Source organism: Vanellus vanellus, assembly GCF_965231255.1.
Source record: "Vanellus vanellus genome assembly, chromosome: 19".
In the NCBI taxonomy this organism is placed as follows: Eukaryota; Metazoa; Chordata; class Aves; order Charadriiformes; family Charadriidae; genus Vanellus; species Vanellus vanellus.
In genome coordinates, this window is record NC_138924.1 from 3,597,482 (window position 1) to 3,610,794 (window position 13,313).

The following is a 13,313-nucleotide window of genomic DNA, read 5'->3' on the forward strand; positions in this document are numbered from 1 at the left end:
CATCTCACAAGGTCAGACGGTGAGATAAGCAAAGCTGGTTAATTAGGGCACCAGCCAGAGCGTTTCAAGCCTCTTCCTTGGACCTACGGGACTGCCCGCCCCGGCTGTGCGTCTTGTCTTCTGGTTGTCCGTCCTTCCCATCCTTTCACCTCACCTCCTCCTGTCCTCTACTCTCCCTCCCATCCTTGCCTTGCCCTGCTCCTCTGCCCACCCATGGAGCCCTGACACCCCACGCTGGACCCTTCCCACATCTTTGCTCTACGCAGCCCCCAAAACAGGTCAGGGACTCTGCCTCCAACTCCCCCCAGGTGCCTCCAGGCCCTTACCTTGAAATCCCTGTCTCTTCACAGCATCCTCCAGCAGCGCCTCGCTTGAGTCCCTCTCGCTGGCAGCTGAGACAGGGGACATAAGAGGAATTAGGGTTTGCAGTGCTGCCGAAGGGGATGCACAAGAGGGGGTTTCCAGCCAAAAAACGAGGTGGGGAGGGAAGGCAAGAGACGCACTGTAGGAAAACGCTCTCACTCCTCTCCTACCTAGTCCTTAACGGCCCGGCTGCCGGGCGTCTCGCAGCCTACCTTTGGCTGCCGGGCTGTCCGATGCCGGCTCCTTTACGCCCTCGGCCAGCAGCTCCGGTCTGGAAAACAGCAAGAAGCAGTGGGCACACAGGTGAGCTTGCTGGCCAGCAACACCCCCCTCCTCCAGCATCCCCTAGGACAATACTCGTACAGCCACAAACCACTAACCACATCTGCCTAATGCAATTTTAAGGCTCCTGCAATACAGCGGGGAAACTTTGGAAGTAATTTTCATGCTGAGACTCTTTAGTGAGCTGACATGATGCTCCCTGGGATGAGATTAAGCTGGTGATGGCTGAGCAGCTTAACTCAGCAGCTACAGACTTTTAGGAGACACGGTCCTGCACATTTCTCAGGAATGGGAGAAGACATGCACGGCTCCTTTCATCATACTGTTGGCCCCCAAAATTGTCACTTGGGTATCTAGTGCTAAAACTGCACAGCGGGGCTCATTATAAGCTGTGCTGAAGCTGCGCTACAGAGAAACAAATCTGGGATGAGGACAGGAGAAAGCCCAAAGCACAGTCAGGCTGGCCTGGGAGCTGCTGGTCTGATGCCACATAATCTCCGTGCTCCCAACATTTATTTTCCATTTCAGCCACCCACTGGCACTGGATGCATCACCTCTCACCTCTGCAAGGGAGGCTGAGTGAGCATTTGGGTGAGACACCCCAGAAAATACTGAAAGGCATTTTTAAATCTGTCTCTGCTGGATCCGTTCCCTCTGTCAAAGCAATGCTGTTATGTCATGTCAGTCGTGGCTTCTCACAGCCCCCCAGCTCCTGGTGACACCTCCCTGCTCCCTAGCACAAGGACAGCATCTTCCCTGATGCCCACAGCATCTCACTGAGGCACAGATGTGCACATCTGGACCTCAGCCAGAGCCACTTCCCATAAGAAAACCCTCCGGGGCTCCCAGCACCTCTCCTTCCCCCACGCCTCAGCACCCTGAAGGTTAAAGTTAAAGGTTCTGGCTCCTCTCGCCCACCCTCGGGTGCTCCCTGCTGCTGTGGCCAAACCTTTGCAAAAGTGGGTTAAAATCCCAAAAGGCATCGAAGGAGAGATAACAACAACACTGCTGCCTCTCAGGGATGGCTCCAACAAGGCAACAACCCTTGGGTTACTTCTAATCAAGCAAATTTATTGAAAATGACCAAGTGATGGATGTTGCCCAGGACACTGCACAGCAGCCAGAGCTCCGAGCAGGAACATCCCCCCAAGGGACAACCGCTCCACCTGCCTTACCTTTTAATGACAAACTGGATGTTGTTGCTCGCTTGCAGAATCTTCTTCAGCTTGGCAATCCCGAAGCAGTTGGGGCGCCGCAGCAGGATGCCCTCCGGCAAGCCCACGACAAACAGGTCCTCGGGATACATCAGGAACTTGGAGTAGGGAACTTTGACCGGCTCTGATATTCCTATGGCTTTCGCTGCGTGGGGACCAAATCTCATTAGTTTGTTGGACCTCCACATCAGGTCAAAGCAGCTGCATCCCCAGCGCTTCACCTTGCCCAAGAGCATCCCAGCCCATCTCCTTTCCCCTGGTCATGACGGGCTCTGGCAGTCCAGGGGCCCCAGCTCAGCTCTGCCCCCGGCTTTCGGGGACTGCCAGGTAGAGCCACGTCTCCTGGTCCTGCCAGTGGCAAAAACTTTCTGCCAGCTCTCAAAATGCACATGTGACCTCACTTGGATTTTTTTCTGGGTTAAATAATCTTCATAAAAAGGGGTGAGCAGAGCATGCTGAATGCCAGCCCCCGGCACTGGGGTCCCACCAGCCTTCCTTGGCTGACCCCCTCAGGTGGAAAACCCCCTCTGATATTTCATACAAGTGATGGGGGAAACACTTTGGTCCTTCCCTCCACAGGAGGAAGGCTGAAGGTGATGGCAGCAATTCCTGGGCTGCAGCCAGCAAAAAGGCATCGAGGAAACCAAGGGGAAGAGCTGCAATAACAAGGCCCGGAGAGATTTCAAATGCATTTGTAAGCCCAGCAGACAGCAAATGAACAAATTAGATTGCACCTTTACTCAGCTGCTGGTTTGGAAATGGTAGGTGACATTTCTGAGCAATTAGGAGCTCCCCACGGCAGAGGCCGGCACTCGGCATGATGAACGTGTGTTAATGACCATCTTACCATATCTCGTGTTGAACAAAATTTCAACTTGTTTCCTCAAATGACTTAAAACGTCCCCTATACCATCTGCAAAAAAAAAAAAAAGAAAAAGAAAAGAAAAAGAAATTCTCTGAGGCAAACAACGCACAGTGCAGCTGAGCAGCCCCTGACCCCCGGCAGAGCCGGCCATGCACTCTTCATGCCTCCCAGATTGGTTCCAGTCCTCCGGCAGCTGCCTCCAAGCTCATCCCCGAGCAAGGAAGGGCAGCAATGCACCTGCCTCAGAGCCGTGCTAATAGCAGGGAGGAAAAAAAATAGGGGAAAAAGTAAATCTGGGCAAGAGAGGGGAGGAGAGAGCCCAGGAACATGGCTGTGCTTTTCTGCACCCAGCTTTTCCCAGGCTGAATGATAAGGTAGGAAACCCAACCCAAAATACATCTGTGTTCATCCATCCTTCCCAAAACTTGCAATCATAGAATCATAGAATGGTTTAGGTTGGAAGGGACCTTGAAGATCATCTGTTTCCGACCCCCCTGCCCTGGGCAGGGACACCTCCCCCCAGCCCAGGTTGCTCCAAGCCCCGTCCAACCTGGCCTTGACCACCTCCAGGGATGGGGCAGCCACAGCTTCCCTGGGCAATGATGAGGTGATGTTTGGGGTTCATCGTTCACTCACCTGATCCCTCCATCTGCTTTTCTTCATGTCGTGACTCCTCGCTGGGCCCCTTCTCTGTCCCTGCTGAGGGAGAGGAGGGTTAGCCATGGCCAGTGCCAGCGAAACCAGACCAGACATGAACAGGAGGGCTGCGAGTCTGCCACAGTTCCCCAACCTCCCTCTCCCCTCACTAAGCTCTGAGCACGCGTCCCAGCACAGGCTCAGGCTGGCAGCATCACGCCAGGAGCTCCACAAGTGGAATAAACCCATCGCCTGCATCCAAGAGGTCTGTCCGCCCTTCGACATGGGCCTCCTGGGAGAGGCAAGACCCAGCACTCGGCATGAGTGAGGGCAGCTGCAGCATTGGCACAAATGCCTCAGGGTAAATCCCAGTCATGAGCTGGGTAGAGGGTTTGCAGCAAGCTGGGCCTGGAGAGAGGCTGAGAAGGACCAGCGGTGCTGGAAAAGTCACGAGAGTTTGTTCTGTCAGAGCTCCCAGATGGCCTGATTGAAGCCACAACTCCAGAAGTGGGTCCCGACTCTATCGCTTTGGCTCTTAAATGGGGTTTACTCATTTCTGACACACGCACGAACTGCCGTGCCCCCGCACAGTCCCTCGGATGCTTCATTTCTGGTACCTGCTACCGACTCTAGGATGTAGTTCGTCTCCTCCGAGGCCATGTGCGTGGGCACTGGGTCGTGCATCTCATCCGAACCAGGCGATCGGTCTGCGGACAAAACCCCACGGGCAGCTTTTGTTTCGAGGATGGGGGCACCGTCCCCAAAACAGGGTTCAGAGGGTCCTGGCCCATCAGCAAGGGGTGTGCAAAGGGTCCCCTGCTCCCAGGAGGCCCACACACCACGGACCCCCACCAGGAGCTGCTCCAGGGGTGCATCTGCCCTCTTCCTTCCCCGGACAACTCGGAGGTCGTCCCTGAAACACACCTGATCTCTCAGCCTGAGAGAAAGGAGCAAAAGTTTCTTCCTAACCTATGCAGAAGGTGAAGAGCAAGAATAGTTCAAAATTATTTACTTGGTTTAATTCCATGTAGACACTCAATTTTGGCTTAAGAAGTTAATGCTGCTTGATTTAGCTACTCCACTGTGGGAAAACTATTCCACTAAAAATGCTTTCCTCCCCCAAATCACACCTCCTTGGGTTTCCCTTACGTAATCTGTATGCCCTCTTCATTTAAACCCGTCTCCCCTAATGCTGGACTCTCCAGTGCCCTCAAAGAGCTATCCAAATTTAGCTTTAAATAAGCCTTCAGCTAGTTTAAATACTTCAATCAGGTCACTTCTTAATCGTCACCTCACAGGATAAATAATCCAAATTTCATCAATTTCTCCCTGTAGGTGAACATCTCTTTTCTATTAATCCTCCTCCCTGCCCTCAGCTGTACTCCCTCTGATTGAACTCGATCTTCAAATAAACTAAGAAAAGGTGGACTCTGGACTTGAAGTGTGATCTGCCCGGCACTGGAGAAGTGATAACACCTCCTCCTCCTCCTCGCACACACCGCCAGCTCGCCAGGTATTAGCTTTCTTCTCTTCCATTAGCTGCCAAGCTGAAAATTAAAATGTTTGATCTACTGCTGTACCTTGTGCCTTCTCCCTCCCCTCAAATCAGGACATAACCATACGTTAAGTCCATTCTATGATAAGCCTGGTGTGACTCCCCAAATATCCCTGTATTAAGGAGAATGCCGGGTGCAACAGAGATCGCCCCAGCCCGGTGGGGCTGGGTGTCACTGCTGTCCCCAGCATCACTCACCATTGGGCATGTCAGGAGCCCCGTTGCTGCCCTCATTCTGGTGAGATTATTAATTAATGTTTGTAAAGCACACTGAAAATGCAAAGTGCTAACTATCCAGTCATTAAACCCTGAGGATCATCCTACCATCCGGTATGCTATCCAGGTCAGCTAAGTGGAAATCGACTCTCCCGGCTGCCCCTCAAGCACCCAACCACTCATCTCCATCACCACCCATTGCCACTGACCTCTCGGGGCAGAAACATAGGGAAATACATCAGCATCACCGATTCCAACACGTTTTCAACACGTACTTAATATTAAACCTGTTCTTATGAACACTTCATAACCAGGCTGGTTTTCTAAATTAAGGTCCTCATCAAAAGCATCCCATGCTTGATACCTGGGATCCTCCAAGCCTGCGCGTGAAGGAAAGCAGCAAACCACGCTCGCTTTCTCCAGGGGAAAGGCAACACAGAAAAGCGATGAAGGAGAGTGAGAAACAAGAGCAAGCCCTAAACCACCTTGCACTACTGCCAGGAAACCCACTAATTCCTGATATGATCCTTAATATGACCTCCAGTGAAGAAAGACTAGGGCATGGGGGGACCTTCCAAGCGAGGAGATACCCCCACAAACACCTCTTCTCAAAGCAACACGCCGAGATGCCACACAGCAGCGCTGCCTGTGCAGAGGCCACTGCACACAGCCGGTACCCCAGCACCTACCTGGCACGGTGATCTGGATGATGTCCAGCTCGTCCGGCTCGATTTTGATCTGCCTGATCCCACCCAGCTCTCCTGAGGTACCTACCAGGGAAAGGCAACGAAAGGCAATCGCCAACAGGAACAAGAGATGCCGCATCTGCCCACCAGTGTGGGCAGGGAAACCATGGCAGGCCATGACTTCAGTGCCAGCTGAGCATCCTGCAGCAACGAGGCTTTAGCCAAGTGGCCCAGTGGCATCAAGGCCATGGCAAGGAGGAACCCAAAGGATGTCTGCGGGCATGGCCTCTGCAAACAGTTCAGCTGGCAGGAGCTGTTAGTGCCCTCAAACTGGCCACCAGCCCTTGTTACGCACTCGTTTCCTGGCGTACTTCACTTAAAACAAACTGGGTCGCCAACAATCACTGGTTGGGACACAGGAGGACCCATTTCCAGTGGGCGTTCCTGGCATTTTTAATGCTCCCAAACTCATGTTTGGGACCAGCTCCTCTGTGGACCTGTGCTTTGGGAGGGCCGACTGCAGCCACATCACATCAGGGCATGACCAGCTGAACCCCAGCAAAATTCAGCGTGGTTTGAACGCCTGCAGAGGCTGCCCCGGGAGGATGCTGCCTACTGTGCTGAGCCCAGCTGCCTCTTATCTCCACATAAATTTCCCCATTTCGGGTGGGACCTCAGCTGCCTGGAGCTGAGTCAGAGCCTGCAACTTGGGCGGGCAGGACAGCCAGGCTCAGTGCGGCATTGCAATGGGTCCAACCTGCTAAACCTGGGGAAAAGCACTTCTCGTTTGCAGTGCTCAGAGCACTGACACCACTGATTTCTTGTGACCCAACAGTGGCAGCTTTCAGGGAGAAGGGAACTCAAGCATCATTTTTTAAGCACGTGCTTAAGTCTTGTTATTTCAATTTATGCACTTTTGGGACCCAGCTGGAGGGTCACAGGGTAGGAGTTTTCATCTCTGCATCTATCAAATGGGGATAAAATCCTGAGAGAACTGCCCTGTGGGGCAACCAGGTAACTGGTGCCACACATCCAAGTTACTTTGCAGGAAGCTTTGTCTAGTTCCCCCCTCCCCCATCCCCCAATATCACTATTTTGCAAGAAAAAAAAAAAAAATTATTCCTCACCTGGTTCACAGCTTTCAGAAACACTACACTTCTCGGACCTGGCAAGGAAAGGAGACAAGAGAGGTGGTAATGGAGCAACCAAAGAGAGAGCTTAAACCCCAGCGATGTTGTGTAGGACTGAGCCTGGCAGGAGGGAGAAACACCGCAGCTCCCTGCGATGCCAGGCAAGGGCTGCGGAGGGGTCCTCGGGGACACTGTACCCACTGTCCCAGGTGTGGCACGGCATCCGTGGCTGCAAGGAGAAGCCAGGGTCTGTGGGTTTCTCTGCAACCAAGCCCTGCTCCCAAACTCTCCCCTGGCATCAGCCCTGCTGCTAGACACTGATGGATGTAACCACAGCAGAGAGCTCCTGAAAGCAAGAGGGGTTTTAAGCTTGGTTTTAAACTTGGTCGACTCCATCACTTTGCGGCAGAGAGTGGTGCATAAAGTATCATTACAATGTGGTTACTCGTGGAGCTAAAGCAAATAGGGAGAAAGGAAAAAAGTCAATTGATTTGGTAAATATTTATTCTGCCCTGAAAACTGGGCGCTATCCCAAACCTGTGTCTACAGTTAACTTTGCAGGCTCAGGAATTTACCCAAGGTGTTCAGCATCCAAATGAGATTGCTTTGCATTCTCAGGATGCATTTGCTTTCTGTCTCTCTCCTTAAACAAGAACAACCACAGCGCTTTGGCAGTAAACGATCTAAGGAACAGCACTGGAAAACACGCTCCTCCACAACGCTGGTCCTTCAGGAGGAAGGAAAACCCTTCTGAGCCAGCACCACATCCCTGTTGGCTCAGGGGGATGTTCAAAAGCACTCCTCGCTCGCCTAAATTCACTCAGTGGTGTCAGCAGAACAAATTACGGGCACTGTGAGGGAAGCCAGGAGTGCTCTTGAAATGTTCTCCCTAAACGTGGTATGGGTGGACAGGATCTCTGGTTTTGAAAGTACTGTATATATAACCTAGGAGCCTTGGGAAGGCGGGGGTTAAACTCTCCCACTTCAGGTCAAAGTCAACCTTTCCCAAGGGAAATTTGGGAGGAGGGCTTCCCTGGGGGGTACGTTTCCACCCCGCAGTGTCTGGCCCTTCTCCTTGGAGTATCTGGCACTGCTCTTTCCCTGGGACTGGACTCTGACCTGGGTGGACCACTGCTATGGAAATGCTCTGCTCCAACCAGGGAACCGAGGTTTCTCATTCCCAGGAAGAACAAAGTGGGATTTGAATATCCCTGTATTTGAATATTCCTGCAGATAGGTGTTACCGATGCATTGGGAGATTTTGGGGGATTTAAGTTCACCCCCGCGGCAGGTGAAGCAAGCTGTACCCCACCACTGCAGTTCATGACTCCCTCTGTAACCAGAGGTGCATGAGAAGCTTGGGGTCCGTGGCCCGATTCAATATGCACGCACACAGCGTAAAGCAGGAACAAGGCACAATACACACAGCACACATAGCTAGGATAAATTTGAAAGGGACCCCAGGATGATCTTCACGTTGTGTGACATTCACACCAGTGGAAGGTTGTCGGCCCGGCCCAGCCTACATCACAGCACCACCACGGGGAGGGTGATCTGCATGCGTCTGGGTACAAACCACCCCTAAAAAACCCTATTTTTCCCCCACAGGGTCTTCTAGAGCGGTTTTACCGCACCGTGCAACCCCTACCTGGCCCACAGCTGGGGTGCGGCAGGCGAGACTGGGATGGCACAGCATCGGTGAGGACAGAGTGGGGAACACAAGCCTCTGGCTGCCCTCAGAGCTCTGCAGCGGCAAACCTCAGCTCCCACCCCATCGGCACACTCCCACAGACACACGTCAGCTGATTGTCTACCTATTTCTTTGCAGAAACCAGCTCGGCATCCCTAATATCCTGTCCTTCCACCTCCTTGTTTCCAGTCACACCTATTTAACTGCACAGTAGGATCTTCTGCGGGAAAAATTAAAAGTGTCCTAATTGCAAATGTTAACAAATGAACGGGAAAACGAGAAGCCTCAGGCTGGGTTTCAGCCCTGCAGCGTGCTGAGGCCAGTGGTATTTGAAGCATCACCGTTCCCCCTGGCATCCAGCACGCAACGGATGCTCTGCCACTCCCCAAGTCTAAACGCCTCCAGACACGGAGCGACTCAGCAAGGTGCAGAGAGCAATCCAGAGCTGGCTAAGAAATGGTTTTGTAGCTAAGCCCCAGCTGGGGATCCTGGAGATTCAAGTTTAATTCCCCATAACATCAGTGAAGCACCTCAGGCTGAGACCCAGCCCAGTCGAGTTCCCACCACAGACATCTCTGGTGAAGATTCTCATCCAGAATCCCTTCATCACTGGGAGGAGAAACAGGCACTTGTGGCGTGTGATTCCTCCAACCCGTTTTAAATGGTTGGAAAGGGCCGACTCTCCCGGTGCACTGAGCTCACTGCTGATGAAAGGTGCCGGAGTGACTCAGCCAGCCCCGCTCCGGCACAGATGCTCAAAGGCGGCCATCGCCAGCCTCCCTCCGGCACAGCGGGCAAGTGGCCGTGCTGCCACGGCCCTGCTTCACCAGCACAGCATTTGGGGTTGCTGTCCTTTGGGGGTGACACCTGCACGCTGAGCACCGACCATTTCAACCCAGGTACAATGTCAATGCCCAGAGCAAACCAACATCACCCACAGAGACCTGGTCCAGGCAAGCCAACCCAACCACTCGTCATCTTAACCCCCTTCCCATGCCCATGGTTGGCTCTGCCTTGCATCACAGCAGGTTCACGTCAATGAAGAACCAAGGAGGGAAGGGAACCCCACGCATGCCACGGAGGAGACAAGCTACCCCATCTCCCCATCCCAGCCTGCAGAAGATACTGACTCCATAGCACAGTCCACAGCCCCGGCTGGTGGAGATGTCAGCACTGGGCAACAAGACTTTGTGCCAGAGAGGCTGAGGAGCGCTTGCTCCTACAGCCCTGCTCCTGAGCCTCCCTGCAGCCGGTGGCCCCCAGCATGGGTGTGCGGATGGACATCCCAGCAAAGCTCATTTTGCTGCTCGTAAATCCATCCACAGTCGAGCAGTCTGTGCGGGGCAAGACTGGGAAAGGGCTCCTTTCCCTGCGGCACAGCCTCACCCGCGAGCACCAGTCATACTGCTACAAACTGCTGCCCCACTTCTCTTATTTAAAGTGATCTTAAAGATAAATGTTGGGGCTAAACATTAACTTGCTTCTGACCAGCTGAAGCAAAAATGAAGGAAACTGGGGCTACACGGAGAGAAATACCTTCTGGATCTCCCAGCACGGGTTGGAAAGCAGTGCCGTATGCTCCATAGGCACTGCCAGCACGTTACTGACCAGTCTAGATCGTGGCACGGTTTTACCAGAAACCGGTATTCTCATAAAAAGCCTCCTGCCCCAATGAACTCTATAACCCCACCTTTATTAAAACATCTGTTAATCCGCTATTAGTGTCCCTGTGAGCTTTATAAACAAGTAACGCTTAATTAGCAGGATGTTGTGTGATGATGCTGGCTGAGGGTGAATCCTTAGGCCATGCTTCAACACCAGAGATTGTTCCTGCAGGTAATCCCATCCTGCCCAGGCGCAGCCCTGATTTCATCAGTTTTGTACAAGATCAGTGATTCCAAACTTTGCTATTTTGGCTTACAATAGGACGGGGGTGCTCAGCCTCCTCGGGTGCCGGCTAGCTGAACCGTCGCAGGGGGTTTTTAGGGAGGCAGGAAAGCAAAGCCCTTACAGCCACTCACCTTCCCACCACCTTACCTACAACATCTCCCCAGCGCTGCACCTTACCGAATTGCACTCTCCCGCACCCATATTTCCCAGCTGATGTGCGCAGCAATAACCTGCTGTGCACGTTAACAACCCCAAAATAACTCTCTGAGGGATGTCACTTTGTGGTGGCTGAGGGACAGGAGTGCCACTTACCTGCTGTTGGCCTGAGAGGTCCCCACCAGGTCCAGCGTGGCCCCGCGGTGCGGCTCGGGGGAGATCTCCCCGGGGGGGCTGGAGGGCTCCAGCTTGGTTGGATCTTTGGTAAATTTGCTTCCTGGTGCCGGGCGCGTAGGGCGATTTTGGAAAGAAAAGCAAAACCAGAATTAGCAACCAGAGATGCCAACGATGCAGTTTTTCCACCCCGACTTGTTCCCTTCCTAGTCCCAGAGCTGAGGTCAGGGTGGGGGACAGGTTTTCAAGAGCCACCTGCTTGCAAAGAGACGGGTGCAGATTTAATTGGGTTTACACGTTAAAATAATAGCAAGACATTTGCTTAAACCTCTGCATAATTAAGTGTGTGGTAGGAAGCCCTGCTGGGGATGGAGCATCTCCAGAAAGGGCTGTCTGCCGGGACAGGGTGCTGAGAGGTGGGGACTGGGGTTGGGAAACCCAGGCAGGGCCAGGGCCATGGACCAGTGTCCCCAAAGTGGGGACAGCCCTGTCCCAAAGGAGGGGATGGGCTGTGCTGGATGGGAGCTCGGCAAAGCCCAGGGCAGCGGTGATACAGGCAGCTCCAAGCCCCACCTGCAGCAGGAGAAATCTCTGCTGCAGCAACACAGAGAGGGACAAAAGCATCCTGTCACCATGAAAAACCTCCTCTTTCCCTTCCCCGTTCCTCAGCAACCTGAAAGGAGCTGAAAAGAAACCTCAGCAATGACCTTGGAGATGAAAAGAGCGGTCTGAAGGCAGGGTAGGAAATGAACATTGGGCAGGGAAGGTGAGCGAAGAGCTGAAGGATTAGCGCTGGGGGAAGGAGGGAATGAAATTACGCCGCGAGGCTGCAGAAACCATGTAGGTGTCTTGTTAAACAGCGGCTGCCAAAGGCCCTTCGCTGGTCTCAAAGTGCCACCGTGACATCCCCACCCTTCCAAAACACATCCCGTCTGTGGGAAAATGAAGCTTTTCCTTTCGGCTCCAGACTGCAAGGGAAAAGGGCAGGGCTCTGGCAATGGGACCAGCAGCAATATAGAGCCTTAAAGACATTATTTATCTACCGACAGTCCAAAAGGCTCCTTTTAATTTGTGCTTTCTATGGACCAAATCTTGTTCTTGCAGCAGCGAAGCCTGCCTGAAGCTGCTACCCAGGGGAGTAGCAAAAATAGGTTTCCTAGCAGTGGTGGGTATTTTAATTAAAGGGTGAGCAAAACTGTACGGGGAAGCTTTGGGATACTTTGCAGTTGGCAATTTAAAATACAGCTCCGCTTGGAAAATAGTGTCTTTGCAAAAATGGCACCTCCTGACTCAGCAGATGCTTTTTTTTTTTTTTTTTTTGCACAGTCAGATGTGCTGACGCGAATCACAAAAAGCCAGGTTTAATGTGTTTTGCTCCTGGTAGCCCTGCAGGGACCAGGCAGGGGAGGGGGAACTGCCATCCGCCCCAGTCCTGCTGGGTTTGCTTCCTCATCTCCTAATTTCCACTTGCACCACCATCAGCGGCTCTTGAGCTGATGTACAGACATACACAATGCCTCCCCCCGGATACCAGCAATCCTGATGGATTTGCAAGGAAAATCCAAGCATCCCAAGACACAGTTCCGTGCTCCGTCCCTTGGGGACGAGTTACAGCTTAAAGAATCCTTTCCTTGAGAAACAAAGTCATTAATGGGGCTGGAGACAAAGAAACCCCCCACGGAGGTGGGACCCCCTCCAGGCTCTGCTGGAGGTCCCCTTTGAGTGGCTCTGGCATCATCGTCCCCAGGGAGCACCCCTGGGGCTGGGGCTGTCGTGGGGCCACAGGGGTTAATTCAGCCAGCAGAGATGCCAGACGAGAAGGTGGTGTCTGTCGGGAAAGCTGCCAGGCCAGTGTGCGGGGTTGGCAGCTTGAGACAAAAAAAAAACACCACAAAACAACAACCCCAAAACACGTCTTTACTTGCAAGCCAAGCCCAGGCGATCTGTGAGTGGGGCTGGGCGGTGATAAATTCGGGTGCAGTGCGACAGTTCAGGCAGGTATCAGTGCGGTGGGATGAGGGCAGCTGCTGGAGTGAGGGTCGGGTCGGACAGCACCAGTACCCGTCTCATTTTATTTGCCAAGAAGCGCTTCGCCTGGCTTCCCCAGCTCAAACCAAAACGAGCAAAAACACAGGGCAAAGAAAGCCGAAGAAACCCCCTCCCCAGGGTTTTGTCACTGAAAAAATGAATTTTTCTTGTTTTTCTTTTTAAAACAGTCAGCGGCTGGATGATGCTAGCACTTTGCAGCCAAAAAAAAAAAAAAAAAAACCAGAATAATTTACTAGTGAGGAACCCAGCAGTGATTTTTTCTTCCTCCTGAAAGCACAGAAACATGCTGTGTGTTGCCTGTAGCTGCAGTTTAGCCCGGCACAGAGAGGGGGAATTTCTCACTTAGACCTTCAAAACACTATTTAAGGGGCGCACAGTGCTTGTACAGATCCCAGGCGAAGGCAATC

The 13,313-nt window shown here is 52.8% G+C and overlaps 1 protein-coding gene across 1 annotated transcript in view; it reads right to left on the reverse strand.

The window, feature by feature from the left end:
• Positions 1-13,313, reverse strand: part of GTF2IRD1 (GTF2I repeat domain containing 1) — a gene marked incomplete at its 5' end in the record, with an annotated part of 52,316 nt that overhangs the window by 17,034 nt on the left and 21,969 nt on the right. The window contains 9 exons of the mRNA XM_082492962.1: positions 327-392; positions 576-634; positions 1,821-2,004; positions 2,707-2,772; positions 3,361-3,423; positions 3,978-4,067; positions 5,821-5,901; positions 6,945-6,982; positions 10,840-10,960. Coding sequence (XP_082349088.1) covers positions 327-392; positions 576-634; positions 1,821-2,004; positions 2,707-2,772; positions 3,361-3,423; positions 3,978-4,067; positions 5,821-5,901; positions 6,945-6,982; positions 10,840-10,960 — 768 coding nt within the window. The remainder of the gene's footprint in view (positions 1-326; positions 393-575; positions 635-1,820; positions 2,005-2,706; positions 2,773-3,360; positions 3,424-3,977; positions 4,068-5,820; positions 5,902-6,944; positions 6,983-10,839; positions 10,961-13,313) is intronic.